Source organism: Podarcis melisellensis, assembly GCF_964234715.1.
Source record: "Podarcis melisellensis genome assembly, chromosome: 8".
Classification (NCBI taxonomy): Eukaryota; Metazoa; Chordata; class Lepidosauria; order Squamata; family Lacertidae; genus Podarcis; species Podarcis melisellensis.
The window spans coordinates 63,237,873-63,253,537 of NC_138540.1; the positions used below are offsets into that span (position 1 = coordinate 63,237,873).

General features: G+C 42.5%; 1 protein-coding gene across 2 annotated transcripts; it reads right to left on the reverse strand.

The window, feature by feature from the left end:
* Positions 1 to 521: 521 nt before the first annotated feature.
* Positions 522 to 14,771, reverse strand: FUCA1 (alpha-L-fucosidase 1). Of its 2 annotated transcripts, XR_014171286.1 has the most exons (9): positions 14,381 to 14,771; positions 11,745 to 11,879; positions 11,476 to 11,613; positions 10,291 to 10,396; positions 8,648 to 8,848; positions 7,254 to 7,444; positions 5,968 to 6,067; positions 1,685 to 3,116; positions 522 to 1,645 (listed from the first exon to the last, which is right to left on the reverse strand). XR_014171286.1 is itself a non-coding variant. In XM_081923315.1 (8 exons), exons 1-8 carry the CDS (start codon positions 14,746 to 14,748, stop codon positions 2,976 to 2,978), a joined length of 1,380 nt encoding a protein of 459 aa, XP_081779441.1. In that variant the 5' UTR covers positions 14,749 to 14,771; the 3' UTR covers positions 522 to 2,975. The 2 variants fall into 2 exon arrangements, 1 of the variants encoding a protein (XP_081779441.1); XM_081923315.1 differs by having other exon boundaries at positions 522 to 3,116.
* Positions 14,772 to 15,665: the final 894 nt, after the last annotated feature.

A 15,665-nucleotide genomic window follows, 5' to 3' on the forward strand; every position in this document is an offset into this window, starting at 1 on the left:
TACTTCACAGCACTGCAATTAATGATTGAACCAGGATGTTCATTGGAAACCACCTTTCTTTGGAACTCGCATAGGTCTTTCCCCTTGAACGTGTTAAAAATCATTTTAGAAATGATTGAAGGTAACTAAAGGGTTGGGAGAGGATTTTCTTTGCCTCAGAGGTAATGGATACCTCTGAAAAGTATTGGAGTAAAACAATGGCACCTCTCTGGTGTCTCCTTGGCTTTCTTAAGAACCTGTGTCCATGCTGTGAGCTGCTAAGTCCTAGATAAATCCCCTATTCTCTCAGCCTATGCTTATCTATTATGGAGATAATAATACTAAGATAGTGATTAAATGTGGTATTATTATTATTCCACAGGATAACTGAAAAGCTGCATTTTATGTGCAGAAAAACTGGACACCACAAAGGGCATTCTCACAAGCCAGTTCTAATGGCCGCCTACCTCTTCCCAAGTTCTTACCCATTTTGCTTCCAAACTTCACCTGTTGCAATGCCATATATTCAGATCATGCAATGCTTTTACTTCAATTCCAATGTTTTATTATCTTTGCAAAACCAACATTTGAAATCAGATATGAAAAACAGAAAAGGCACTGTGATTGATACATTGCAGAATAACACATCAGGAGGACCACTCATACCACGTGGTTCAATCTAGCTGTTTGGTTTTATATATATATAAAAGATTTAAACATCTGATTTAAAGTCATTCGTTTACAGAGTTGCACCGTACGAGTTTCCCTTTGAAATATACTGTCTGTCGTATTTTGTCATGATAGGCCATATGATGGAGGTGAGGAAATCACCTGTTATAGTTGCTAAGCAACTGCAACACACTCCTTAAATCTGCTGGGATCTACTGCATTGCTTGATCATAGAGGCCATAGTGGGGGTGGCAGAATGCAGTTGACTGCTACATACCCCTTGCAGCAGAGTGGAGAACCTGTAGCCCTGCAGATGTTGCCCAGCTACAAGTTTCATCAACTGGCTGGTGCAGATGGGAGCAGGACTAACATCTGTAGTGCCACAGATCCCACATCCATCAGGGATGTGGGTCAACATTTCAACCCAATTACTCATACCCTTCACTCAGAGCCACATTTGCCCTCAACTGCATGATTAGCTTGTACTTCCAGAGCACAAGAACATCCCTCAAGCAACGCGGTAAAAGGTCCTGCAATCATATTCCCCATCTTGTATGTTTATTCATTTAGAAGGTACGTTTATATGCTATGGAAGGGTTAGCCAACATGGTATCCTCCTGATGTTGGACTACAACTTCCATCAGTCACAGCTAGCATGACTGGTTGTCAAGGATGTTCAAGTCCAACATCTGGAGGCCACCAGATTTGCTACCCTTGACATAAGGGAAGGGACTAGCTAAGGAAAAACGGGGTGAGATGAGCAGCCAATGGTGAAAGTTTCTAAATTTTGCCAGCTATGCCTGTGGAAAAGGCACTTAATGCCATATGCAGCCATATGAATTAACTGGATGTTTCAGGATAGCATTAACTCTTCATCAATAGAATGCATGAGATAGGCAAGTGAGGGACCAGCTACTTTTCTTATTTACAAGTGAATTCTTAATTGATTTGTAAGTCTAGACCTTGAAACCCATTCTAAGAGAGTCCTTTCCCTGTTCTACATGGGCTCACGTTCCACTTTTTGCAAGAGATGAACTTACACAATTCTGAAAACATGAAGGTCATATCATCACTGCCTTCCAAGAACAACGTTGTTTTGTTCCCCTCAAATCACTGCACCAAAATCTGGCATTTAATTATCTATTGCCCCACAGCTGTGATGTATTGATGGCTTGTTACCAGTGATTCTAGTTAATTCTGTGTTCCCTGCCATTGGACTTTGCTGGTTTGTGAACTTAGATACAAGGCCTCTCCATTCCACTTCCAAGCAAAACACTTTTCAGAAGCTTTCAAAGTTCTAATTAGTACCTCATAATACTAATGGTCTATGTTTTGGACATATATTTTTGTTCATATTTACTGGATGGGGCAGTTATTCATGTTTTTGAGTGATTTTTGTGAATGAACACTTAATATAGTTATTTTGTTTTATACTTCATATATCTGTTTCATTTTGATATTTTTTTATTGTCGATTGTATGCTGTTGTCTCTGGAAACTGCTTTGTGACTCCTGTGTAAAGCAATACATAAATGGGAGATCTGCTCTAATTCAACTGAGATCAATTGCTGAGCTCTGCTCATTTTGCCTCTAATCAATGGCCTAAGTTTGCATGTCACAGTATACCAGGCAATGGTTTGCTGGAATGTGCTTTTCAGAGCTGCTTTTGTCGCTTTCCTGCAAGTGGAACCAAACCATTATCCCTGGCGTAGCATTAGAGCAAAACAAACCATGACCCCAGATTTGGAGGTAATGCTAAGCCAGGAATCATGGTTTCTTTTGCTCTACCAAAGCATCATCAGTAAGCCAAGGACAAACCTTGGCTACAGATCAGGGTATGCTGAGACTGAAACAAACCACAATTTCTGCTTCAGGTGTAATGCTAAGTCAAGGATCACAGTTTATTTCAAGCTAAGTGGCCAAGATCACAATAACTTTGGTGTTCAGTTAGCCACTAGGTATAGTTCCCCATAACATGTAAGTGAAGTGGAACTCACCACAGCCCAAGTTGATTTCCCCGAGAAGTTACTGGAGACAGTTCTCATTATGTGCAAATTATGCTCAATGCATTACAGCAGAGTGCTTTTGGACATTTGTGTCAGGCAAATTAAATCCTGCCGGGAGAGTGCCCGTTCTTCGGTTTCTCCCTACTGAAATGCAACACCTGAGGATTGCTAACACATAAACACTGCATTGCATTGCAGACTCATCTTTTAAGCCCCAACCACCCACGATTTCAAACCCATTCATGCCACTAATCACACCAGCTTGAATGGTTCGTCATTGAGAGAGAAACAGACGTTCCTCAATTTCCTTCCAACGTCACCATCATGCCACTCCAACTAGCTTAAGAGTCCAGCCATGCTGCAGAGGGAGAAGTGAAGGAACAGCAGAGGGCAGCATGATCTTCAGTCCTTTGTCTGGGGCTACCTGCCATTTCAAAGGTTCAGAGAATCCCAACATAGTCACCTACAACAAGGATACAAAAGTTGTTAATTTGTTACTTTATACAAAAGCATTGTAAGATAATTAGGCGGGATCACATAGCTAGCAATCTCCATATTGGTCTTGCGGAACATGTGGAACCACCAAACGGCTCATAACCTGACTAGTAATGTATATTATGACTGCACATCTTTTCTCAGTGACATGGCCACCCCGCCGCAGAATCCTAGCTGGGCCATGAGCCCAATGCAGGTACTGTGTGTCAATCACATGGGGAGAACCAGTGAGGAGTAGTGGTCCAAATCCCCACTTATCCATGAAGCTCACTAGGCGATCCTGGACCAGTAACAGTCTCTCAGTCTAACCTACCTCACAGGGTTGCTGTGAGGAGAAAATGGAGTGGGGGAGCACCATGTACACTGCTTTAAGCTTCTTGGAGGAATGGTGGGATATAAACATGAGAAATATAAATAAACAGCTACTGCAAGAAGGATCCCCATTGCACTAAACAACTCGCTGTCTTCAAACCATTCAGAATTAGGGTGGAAGGAATGTTCAGAATAAAGCACAATGATTTCAGAAATATCCTCTGCTTTGTAAGAGTTTCCAAAAAAAAGGAAGAATATGGAAATGGCAAATTTCAATTAGGGATAAGGTTTTCACTGTGTTCTTTAAGAGAAAACTGTACCACTGTAAAAACAAACTGTACCAAGATTGTAAGGAGGGGACTGCCTTTATCAAGCTTACTGCAGTTAAGAAAATACCAAGAATAAGAAAAAAATAACTTTAAGGCACAGACATGTGCCAAGCACTTGCTTACTGGCTTAAGGCCTGAAGAGTCTAGGAATTGTGGGTAGCCTGAACAGGCACAAAACTACCACTGCTTCCATCCCTACAAGAGGACACAGTATGCATCTGCATAGATTGATCTCTTGTCAGAAATGAATAAGTAAAAAGTGATTGCAGAGCACGGGGTAGACCACATACACAGGATGCAAGAGGAAGCAAATAACATTCTTATAAAATGGCATTTAAAGATGTGAATTTTGTTTTCAGATGGCATTTTGCTGTTTAAGTCTATTACAGAACATTCTGGAAAGTATCTAGCTACAATTGCCTATTGGAGGAAGGAGCTTCTCTGATTATTTGTAGCAATCTAATTTTCTGAAGAGTCATAGGGCAATTTTAGGAGTGAAAACCTGCGGCTGCCAGATGGCGCAGCAAGATGGGAACATGTGCCAACCCTGAAAGCTCTACACTGCCTGCATGTGTGCTACCAGGTTTGATTCAAGGCGTTAGAGATGGCCTAAAAGCCCTAACCAGCCTTGGGCCCAAATATCTGCCAGAGCATCTCCTCCAATGCCAGACAGCTTGATCTTAAGATCAGCCAGTGGGGAGGTGGAGGGAGCAGCTCTGTTCACAGCCCCCACCAGGATTCAGAGTGAGGGGATGTATAGAAGGAACGTATATGTGGTAAGACCACATCTCTGGAATTATCTCCTCTACAAGTGAATTTCAGTTCAATTTATTTATGCAGTCTGATAATAGAAGATTTACCCTTAGCAGCAATATAAAGTGGAACCTCGGGTTAAGTACTTAATTCGTTCTGGAGGTCTGTTCTTAACCCGAAGCACCACTTTAGCTAATGGGGCCTCCTGCTGCCGCTGCACAATTTCTGTTCTCATCCTGAAGCAAAGTTCTTAACCCAAGGTAATATTTTTGGGTTAGCGGAGTCTGTAACCTGAAGCGTATGTAACCTGAAGCGTATGTAACCTGAAGTACCACTGTATGTGTTTTAATTAGCTGTTACAATTTCCACCCTTATTTGAATATGCTTTAGTTATATTTGCTGTATTTTTGTTGATATGTTTCTGAGACAGGCTAATTATAAATATCCCAAATAAATTAATCTCTTGGAAATACTCAGCAACTAGATTGACCACTGACAGGCTGCCTTCCTACACTGTAGTTACTACTTCTCCTGCTGCCCACCTCACCCAACTGCATTATTTATAGGGAGCAGAGGCTACACCTCTGTGTTAATTTGTTGCCTCCTCACAAAAGGAAGAGAATCTAGGAAGGCACGTGACTGACAGGGAAATGCAAACAATGCACGCCTATCATTTTCTGGTGTGGGCATCATAATGACCTGGAGCCAGTTGGAAGACCAGCAAATCTGCAGCTGCCCCTAAAGTGGGCAAGAACAACAAGAGCAGTGCATGGGGTGGGGGAGATGGAAGGAGCTACCTGCCTTCATGCTGGGCAGTTTTCCCTGCCCCTCAGAGGTTAAACCCAGCTAATCAGATAACTGGGGAAGTGCCCTAACAGCATGAAGATGCAGGTTCAACTCCTGGTATTTCCAGTTAAAAAGATCTCAAGAAGCAGAGCTAGGAGAGAGCTTTGCCCAAGACCATCAGCAGCCACGTTCAGGATCAGGAACAATCCAGTCTCCTCTTGGTCAGTCAGGGTTTAAGTTGCCATCATTTAGCAGAAATGGGTACCCATGAATGGAGCACATGAACATGGATGATATGAAGTGATACTTGGAATAGGTACTTTGCCTTTCCAGAGCAAATATGCATATGAATCTGATATGGAGATTCCGTGGTGCATTTCCTTTCAAGCGAAATCCAGCACAACTTCTACTGTATGTTGGCAAAGGTAACTGAGAGGGCGTTTATTTGGTCATGCCTGGAATAGACAGACCAATAGCCAGACTAAGGTAATTTCGTATTCATATTGAATATGGGGTATTCACGTTCCTACTAGAGCCATTAAAACTATTCTATGCCATACCAAAGGCTTAAGAAATGTTAAAAATTACTGAGATGCCAGTAGACGCAATTTTCAGGCCTACTTTCCCTTCTTTCCTTACTTTGGTAGTTGCAGATGAGACAGGTGATGGAAGAATCAACACACTGCTTTCTGGCCAGGTCAAGAAGATGGCATAGACTGTTGCTCCCTTTGAAGTGTACCTAAGAAAATACACAGCAAAGCAAAGTTGTGGAAAGAAACACAAAAATTCCAAAGCAAAGAAAAAGCATCCATCTTTTGCAGGAGCAGAACATCTGTTTCGGAAATACCTTCCCTTGCTGATGTTTGCAGGGATCTAGCGCTTGTTCCACCTTCTCATGTTGTGGCTGCGTGGCCAAGAATGACGAAAGCCTCAAAGTCCACCTTTACACTCACACCCCCTAAAAGCAAACATTGCATGACAGTCTGTCCTTGCTTTTCAACTGCTGCCGTCACCAACATGGAGGTGGGTCTGGCAGGGGCCTGTGGAAACTTTCCATTAGAGTTCTATGCTGGGCCATTCTCTTTTAAATGTTCTCTGCTCCTGAAAGACTTTCGGAATTGGCATTCTCTCATCTCTCCCTCTACGTAGGATTTAGCGCACCACCATGTCATAGCTGATGTACGCAGGGGAGCTCTTAATAGCAAAAATTATTCCTGCATTGAATGAGGGATGACCCCCGAGATTTATTTATCTTTTAGATAAATAAAATAACTACCCCCAATGTAGCAAATACCAAAAAGTCAACCAAGAAGATTTAAACGTGTAACCAGCATTTAAACAAAACAAAGCCATTTGTGGTTTCAGATGTTAAATCTAACACAAACCTTCTCATTAAGTAAAATAAAGCAAAGCACAGTAAGAAAAGAAAGCATTAATCTGAAGAGCAAACCTTCATGGGCTTTGGGTGCTAAAAGAGTAGAGAAGTACAGTCCAATAAAGTACTTTTGACAGCCTGAGTCACCTGTGATTGACAATACTTTATGTCTTTTTCTAAGGTGAGGCCTCTTGCATTTCAGTTTCCTCTGAACTACTGCAGCACATGCAAAAGGTTTGCCCTTCTTACTACCTCAGTAAAATAGTGTCTAGGTAATAAAGGCTTATAGAGACTAGATCTTCTTTCACACCTGAATTCGTGTAAGATACTACAAAAGGAATTTTGTGTAAGTCTGCTCGTTCCTAAAGAGGTTCTAACACAGTTTACTCATCACGTTAAGGCCAACACTGCAACCAAATATCCATGAAGAAACTGACATCGCCTCTTGTTGCTATGCAAATAATGGTTAACTATAGGTAGCTGAAGCATTAGAGGATACCTTCCTGAATCTTCAAGAAGAAGCCTGCTTTTGTATTAGTTTTTGCCATACCATGTGCTGCAAGTGCAATTCTCCTTTTGTATTCTCCATGGCTTTGATTCATAAATGGCCTCCCCATTAATGCCTAGCCACTTCCCAAGGGCTAGGAGCCTCTCTTGGAAGACTGGAGCAATCACCCCTTCTTTTGTGGGTCCCACATTGAGAAGATAGTTTCCACCATAGCTCACAGTTTGCACAAGTTCCTGTGGTAAAGACAGAAACAGAACATATAAACATTTTTAAGTCAAGAGAGAAAGAAAGCCATCCCCCAAAGCAGCAATAAAATTGCAAGTGCCTGTTTGAGTCAACTAGTCCAGTCCTTTACATTGAGAAAGGATACTCTAGAACAGGGGAGACAACATGGTCAACAATACCTCAAAGACTGCTTCTGCCCATATGAACCAACCTGGACCCTGCACTCATCCTCTGAGGCCCTTCTTCATGTGCCTTCTCTGTTAGAGGTCCAGACAGTGGTAACATGAAAGGGGCCTTTTCTGCAGGGGCTCCCCATTTGTGGAATGCTCTCCCCATGGAGGCTCTCCTGGCACCTTCACTACATATCTTTAAGTGCCGGGCAAAAACAGGTCTTTAACCTTTAACTACCTGTGACCTTTTAGAAGTGAATGGGATGTTTTAATGTATGTATGTTGGGTTTACTGTCTGTTCGTAAGTCGTTTTGGGTTTCATTGGGCAAGATAAAGCAACTAACAAATGTTAATAATAATAGTAGTAGTAGCAGCAGTCCAACACTGCCTCCTTTTTCCTGACTTAGGAAATTCCATAACCTCACAAGTACCCAACATTATAGTAAAATATTCACATTGCAGAATGTATCCTGCTGCTCTTGCAGTAATTTCAACAATCTGACTCTGATAAACATACAAAGCAAATTTTTCACTAAACATAAATATCTTGCATGCTCATGTTTGATGCCTCTATCTTTTGTGGGGGATTTAAGTATAAGTTGGGAAGAAGGAAAAGGGCCTGTCTGAGCAGGTGTGGTGGTGGCATTTCATGCCAGTTCTTATCCTCTCCTTCACCTTTTATCTTATACAGTCCCTTCAAAAGTCAACAAACAGGATGAATGCTTATGGTTTTGCATGGTTTGTTCTCTTTTCAGGTATTCATCTGTGGTTGGAGGCGGCAGTTGGTTTGGGGAAGATTGAAAAAGCCTTTTTTTTTATAAAGATACTGAGCTTGTCCAGCACCATTTACATGCGCTTAAGCTGAAGTACAAAAGAATCTAGCATTTTCCTAAAGAATATGGCCTACTTTAACTAGAGATGAGGCTCAATTCAAATCTCTGCTCCAGCTGTTGCAACCTCCAGGCAACTCTCTGCAAGCTTTTGCAACATCATTGCTGGATGGCCAATCCTTGGCCTTTGTTTACACTTCAAAGTGCTCACCTGAATGATGCTGGATTCATCCATGAGTTCATTGATTTGCATGTTGCTTCGATACCCCCAAGATCTTCTGTCAATAGAGCTGCACATCTCCCACTTGTGGTCTGGCAGAGTGCCAGGCTCATATTTATCTTGACAGTTATAGAAACCTCCATGGTGGCAAGAGCAATTGGTGCCCCATCGATCATTCACCACTACAGTATCCTAGAGGGAGAGATTCATATGAAATAACTGCAGCTGTTTTGCCTTATGCTACAATCCTCAATAATTACAGGTGCGTGTGAAATCCTCCAGATAAAACAGAGCTTAATGTTTCAGGATAAAAATGGAAGTATCCAGTGTGTTCTGCTTCTCCACTTTCCTTTGGATCAAAGACGGGGGACAGCAACACGTGGCCCTATAGATGGCTGTAGAATCCCTGTTAGCACTCTGAAGAAAGTGGCCTCATTCACACAAAACCATGACTTGCGCCTGAGCTGGAACAAACCTTAACAAAGGCTTGGGCTTGCACCCAGCTCCCTGACAGTGCAGTGAGGAAAAAGACTTTGCTACAGTTTAGTTTCAATGTTACAGAATCTGGCTTGTTGTCTGCCCATTCCCAGATGACTGCAGCATTGGGTGGCAATCTGCATGTGGGAATGAGCCACTGATGGAACTTCTGTATTATCTCACCTTAAGCAAATGCCTTTCAGCAGAGTTTGTACACACATTCAGCTGCCTGGTTGCAGTGACAGACTGGATGAGGGTGCTGGATGGGGATAGACTGCCTATGCTCTGGTAACATCGCATTAAGTCTAGTATAGCATGTTATATGTGGGGCTACCTCTGAAGAGGCTTCATGAACTTCAGCTGGTGCAAAATCTGGCTGCCATATTTATAAGTGGAACTGGGATGATGAATAATCTAATAAGAGCGCCAGCCATCTGTACGGGCTTTCAGCTGATTTCCAGGCCAAATTCAAAGTTCTAATTTTAACCTATAAAGTGTCTATTGCCTTAAGGCTTATGAGGTGTCTCTTCCCTTATGAACCTGCTCAGAACCCCCTGGTCATCTCTGGAGCCCTTTCCTGAATACCATCTCCAACAGCGGTGCAGAGAGTTGCCACGTGAGAAAGTGCCTTTTCTCTTAGAGGCTCTCTGCCCAGAAAGGTGCACCTGGCTGCAAATCTAACATCTTTTCACTGTCAGGTTGGTTTTTTTTTAAAAAAAAAATACTGTACACCCAAATATTTGAATACTGACATCATTCTCTCACTAGCTCAATGGAACGTTTTTAGCTGCTTATGGTTTTACGGTGACTGTGTGTGATTAATTTTATGGCAGGAAGTGCACTCTTGGAGGGACACATAGTGTGATCTTTTTTATTGTAGTTGTAGGTTTAAATATTTGTTTATAAACTGCCATGAGACCTTTGGGTATAATAAAGCAACACATATATAATCATAACCATAAGCTGATCCTGCATCAGAAGCAATTCATACATCTCACCCCGGAGGAAATGGAAAAGGGCAGAATTTACAAAGGAGCACAAAAAGATGTGACAACCCCATATTCCAGAAACCATTCTAAGAGATTCATCTCAAATGCAAACAAGGAGACTACCCAGTTCTTAACCTTTTTAAGTAAACATGAAGGAAATTGAGATACCTTGACTGGACTGTCATTGTAAAGCCAGGCGAGGAAAGAGGTTGAGTTCCAGTAAGTATCTGGTGCTTCCCAGTCTCCATCAGACCAAATGAGATCTGGCTTGTATCTAAGATGCAAGTACCATTGCGTCATAAATCCGAGTTGGTCTTTCTGCAGAGATGAGCCACTAATAGCTGCTCATGGTATTCAATTATTTTGTAAATGTATTACAACAATTTATACCCCACCTTTCTACATCAAGTGTGCTAATTGCACTTGTCTACAAATGACCGGGTGGAAAGAAGTCTATTGTGCCAGCAGTCTGCATGCAAGAAACCTACATTCTTATTACAAAACTGGAGTTCTTTGTGCACTACAAACATGTTTTAGAAATGACAAAGTTATAGGGTTACATATGTACTGCAGTTCCATAAAGCATAACATTGGGCACCAGGTACAGAACTTGAGTGGGGTTTTTTTTGTTTTTTTAATGTTCCTAGCTCTCTCGTCTGTAAAGATATGCTTGAAAGTCTGTCAGCGTTGTTTGCTGAAATTCTGGAAGCCACTGTGGGCAAAACAAAAGGGGTTGACCTTTACACTCACTAAGACTGCAATCCTATGCACCCTTACCTGTGAGCAAACCCCACTGAACACAGTACGATTTCCATCTGAGTAAACATGCCTACAACAGAGCTGAAGGGGATGGGGCAAAGCTTGGCTACCATTTCTAAATAAGTAACCATGACAGGGCCTGAGAGGCACAGCTTCAGCAGCTTGCCCAGCTATTTCCCCCTCTAAGACTATCAAAACAATATATGCATATGCATATATAGCCCTAGCATATATATCCTGCCCTTCCTCAAGGAGATCAAGACACTGCTTATGAACTTACCCATTTCATCCTCATAACAACCCACCAAGGTAGTTTAAGGGGACACATAGTGAACCATTTGAGATTTCATAGCTAGGTCATGGTTTCAATGTAGGAAACATGGTGGTAGAATGTTGGGATCATGGCAGAGGCAGCCTATGTAACTTTATACAGCCCCATACACTCTGTTAAGTGTTGCAAGAACAATAACAATCTACCACAGCAACAAGTAGCAAGGGGAAACCTCTGAGCAACCCAATTTACTTGAAAGTCTCACTTTATTCAATGGGGCTTGGAAGGGAGCAAACATGTAAGTGGAGGTTGTTCAATCTTACCTCAAGACAAGCTCATAAAGCTCAGGCAGGATCTTGCCATAGACAAAAAACTGACTCTTGAAGCCATTTTTTTTGTCCAATAAATAGAGCGGGTTAAACCATTCAAAGAGGGAGTGGTACAGTCCATAGTGTATGTTCCTAAAGATTAAACAAAGGGGGAAACACAGTAATAGAATTAGATAGGTCTGGATGTCAGCAGAAGGCTGCGAAGCCCAGGACCCTGCACAGCAATAAGCTTCCACTCCCCACTTGTTAACCCACATAGATACCTTTCTCTGAGAGCATCCCCCAGTTCACCCACCAAGTCTCGATGGGGCCCCGTATCTACCGAATTCCAGTTCCATGACACGTTGGACCCCCAGTTGGTGAAGCCTTCATGATGCTTTGTTGTTAACACCACATATCTGTAGGAACCAAAGACACAGGATTAGAAGGGAAGAAAATTAACCAACAAGATTCCCAAATGTAACAGGGAGGATAGGTGAGAGCTGGAGAGACTAGACCAAGATGGGCCTTCCCAACTTTGTTAAATCACTTCATTTTCTCTCACTCTGGCTGCACTTCCAGATTGTCACTATTTTCATGTGAGATTCAATCATGTACCAGCTAATTCAGGATGTAAAATTATAGCTGATTTGGAGGTCTCACAGCAAATCCGCTTCCCCCAAAGGTCTGACATTTTGAACTAAGCAACAGGAAAATGAACTGGAAAGTTGGGATAACATTTGCTTTGATGCAATGGCATTTAACCACCCCACGAACAAATCAGAATGGATGCTCATTAAATAGCCAATGGCATCTAATCTCCCTGCAACCAAATTAGAACAAATGCTTAACAAACAAGTTGGCCTGAAAGACACTTAAGTAATGCTTCTATTTTGCCTTCTCCCTGTGTACAGTACTCTTCAAGACACTGTAGAAACAACCATTGCTCATGTATTCTGTTATCTTCTGCAAAAACACAGGTCTCTTCTTTTATTTTCCCAGTTTGATGACTGAAATTCTCTTTGTACGCTCAGATTCACCCTTTCTCCTCCATTCTTATTTCTGGTGCCCGTACAGCTGGGTTTTTTCCATTTCTTGTTTTGCTGGCTTCTGTTTCTTCATTGCCCTGCATTTTGTCCAGTTACTACTTTTCTTTTTTTATTTTCATACTCTGGCCCCTTCTTATCTATCTCTTCCTCTCTGCAAGGGATTGAACTTCTTCCCCAAAATCTTCGACCTCTTGTAACTTCTGCAATGACTTCCCCATTCCACTTCCTTTTGTATCCCTCCCCCTCCCTTTACTGTATTGTATTCTATTCTATGGATAAGTCCTTTTAAATCAAGGGTTGTATACAATGCTACTCCAACAGAGCAGACCCAATGAAGATAATGAACATAACTTAAGTCCATTAACTTCAATGGGTCTACTTGAAGTAGGACTTAGTTGGATACAATTGTATGGCACATACCTTTTGAGGTGTTTCCTCAATAAGCCTATAATTTTAAATTAGACCATCCCAACAGCAATGTCTGGAAAATGGCCAGCCCAGCTTTGTAAGAAGCCTCACCAAGAGATAGGGTGTGCTAGCTGGTCAAGAACTGAATGACTGAGGGAGGACCACAGCAAAACCTTTTGCACCCCAACTGGATAAGACTAATTGCCTATCTAGTTCAGCATCCTGTTTCCCACAATGACCAACCAGATGCCTCTGGGAAGTCCCCAAGCAGCACCTGTCTGAAGGCAATAGTTTTCTCATTACCACATCTTTCAGCAGGAAATCTCAAAACTTAATTAAGTGTCTTAGTATGTATTTTACATTTTTGTAAGTCCAAAATCCACTGCATGTCGATTTTATTGGGTGATGCTGTGACAGAATTTAGGAAAGGGCCATAGCTTTGCAGAGCATTTGCTTTGCAGACAGAAGATCCCAAGTTCATTCCCTGGCATCTCCAGGTAAAGCTGGGAGAGGAAGTGACACAGTTCAGTGCAACACCTTCATTCTTCTGCAGGTTAAGACTGTACTCAAGCTAGACTCAAGCCTAGAAAATATAGCTATATCCTAATGTTATAATAGTTTTGCAATGATTTGAGTTGAATGCTATAATAGTTTTGCAATGATTTATATTATGAAAGAGCAATGGTGTGTAGTAACAATAATTTTCTATGCAAGAGTATTTTATCCATTGCAGAACAATGAAAATCCCACGCAATAAAAAATATTGTAACATAAATGAAATGAATTATGCGCAGCATTATCCTTTCCAAAGATGCTGTGTAGGAATAATTTGCTATGCGCTACATCATCATGCCAATAACAGATTATACACAGCATAACCACATAATGAAAAGAAAACACTACTATGCAGTTACAAGCATTCCATATCAAATTATTACAAACAGCATTATTACAGGTCAGCTAAGCTAAGGATAAGGTAAGGCACATAATTCTTTATCAAGTACACCTCCACTTGTAACAATGCTAATTAATCGTCCATCTTTAGTTGCAAAAATGCTATGAAGTCCTAATAAGATCCGATATCATTCAATGCGTTTTCATGTTGATATATATATATATATATATATATATATATATTCCTGATATTGTTTCTGTGACTGCTGTTTTAAACTGATTTCGATGTTCTTTTTTATGTTGTAGCCCACCCTGGGACCTTAGAGTGAAGGGCGGGAAATTCATAACAACTACTGCGATTAACACAGTCCGCGCGGTGCTGTTTGTCACATGGATTATTATACACCATTATTATTATTATTATTATTATTATTATTATTATTATTATTATTATTATTACTACTACTACTACTACTACTACTACTACTACTGCTCAGTCGTGCTAAACCCTATGCCGGCCGCTATGCAGAAGCGGCCTCTGCTGCCCGCTCCGCCCGTCTGCTGCTGACCTGGCGCCGGCCTGCTGGAAGAGCCGCGCCCACTGCTGGGGCTGGAAGTCGTGGGCGGTGAAGCGGGGGGCGAAGTCCGCGTAGCTGGTGCCTGGCGGGAAGCGCGCCTGGACGAAGCGGTCGAAGTCGGGCTGCTTCTCGCCCCGCCAGTGCCACCAGAACCACTCGGAGCCCCAGGCCGGCACCGAGAAGACCCCCCAGTGGACGAACACGCCGACCTTGGCGGCGTCGAACCAGCCCGGCAGCGGCCGGGCGTCCAAGCTGGGCCAGTCGGGGGTGTAGCGCTGAGGGGGCGCCGAGGCAGAGGCTGCCCCGACGAAGCAGAGCCACGCCGCCGCCCACAGAAAAAGCCCCCGGCCCGTCTCCATGTCTTTCCCCTCAGCAATCGCCGCTCAGAACGGTGCTCGCCAATTGGCGCCTGTAAGAGCTTCCCTCGGCCAATCGCAGCCTCGCTCCCTTATGTAATCATGCATAATAAGTGCGCGACCTGCCCCGGGGATGAGAGCGAGCAGCTGATAGCCCGAGGGAGTGTTGAGCGGCATATAGCGACAGAAGCGGAACTCCAGCAGTCTCCCAAGGACTTGGGTCTCGAGAAAGGAAGTGGGCGGTGTGGCTTGTACAGTATTTCATTTTTTTATAGAAGACTCGCTAGACGGAAGTCTTTTCCAAGGCGGTTCCATACGAGGTTAAAATAGAAAGGCGTACCAACAGTCAAAAGGAGGTGGAAGCTGTCGCATAAACTCTGAATGGTAGCTCCAAAGGCAAGCCGGATGCACTGACTGCAGTACCAGATCCGAGTTCAAATCCTCAGCGCTAGATGCACTAGATGACTTTGGGCCGATCACCAACTCATAGCCTGACCTAGCTTGAAGGCTTGTTGCGAGGATTAAAAAATAGGGAGAATCATGGATCCTGCCTCAGCTTCCTCATACATAAGTATAATAATAAAAGTAGCAGTAAAAAAATTCCAGCTGGCTTACTAATACCATTTCAGAGCACATAAACCTTAAAACTATTATAACACACAACTTCTGTGCCAATGCCATCTGAAACAATGTCCTCAGTGGCTATATATATATGTGTGTGTATGTGTGTGTGTGTGTATCCCAGGAGGGAATTTCATAGTCGGGGTTTTGTTTTGTTTTTGAAATAGTTTTTATTAAAGATTTTCATGAATGTGCAGCGTCTCTTTTTTGAATGTGCAGCGTCTCTTTTTTGTTGTTCAGATCAGGAAATTTCATAGTTGTACAGTGGTACCTCTGGTTACGTACTTAATTCGTTCCGG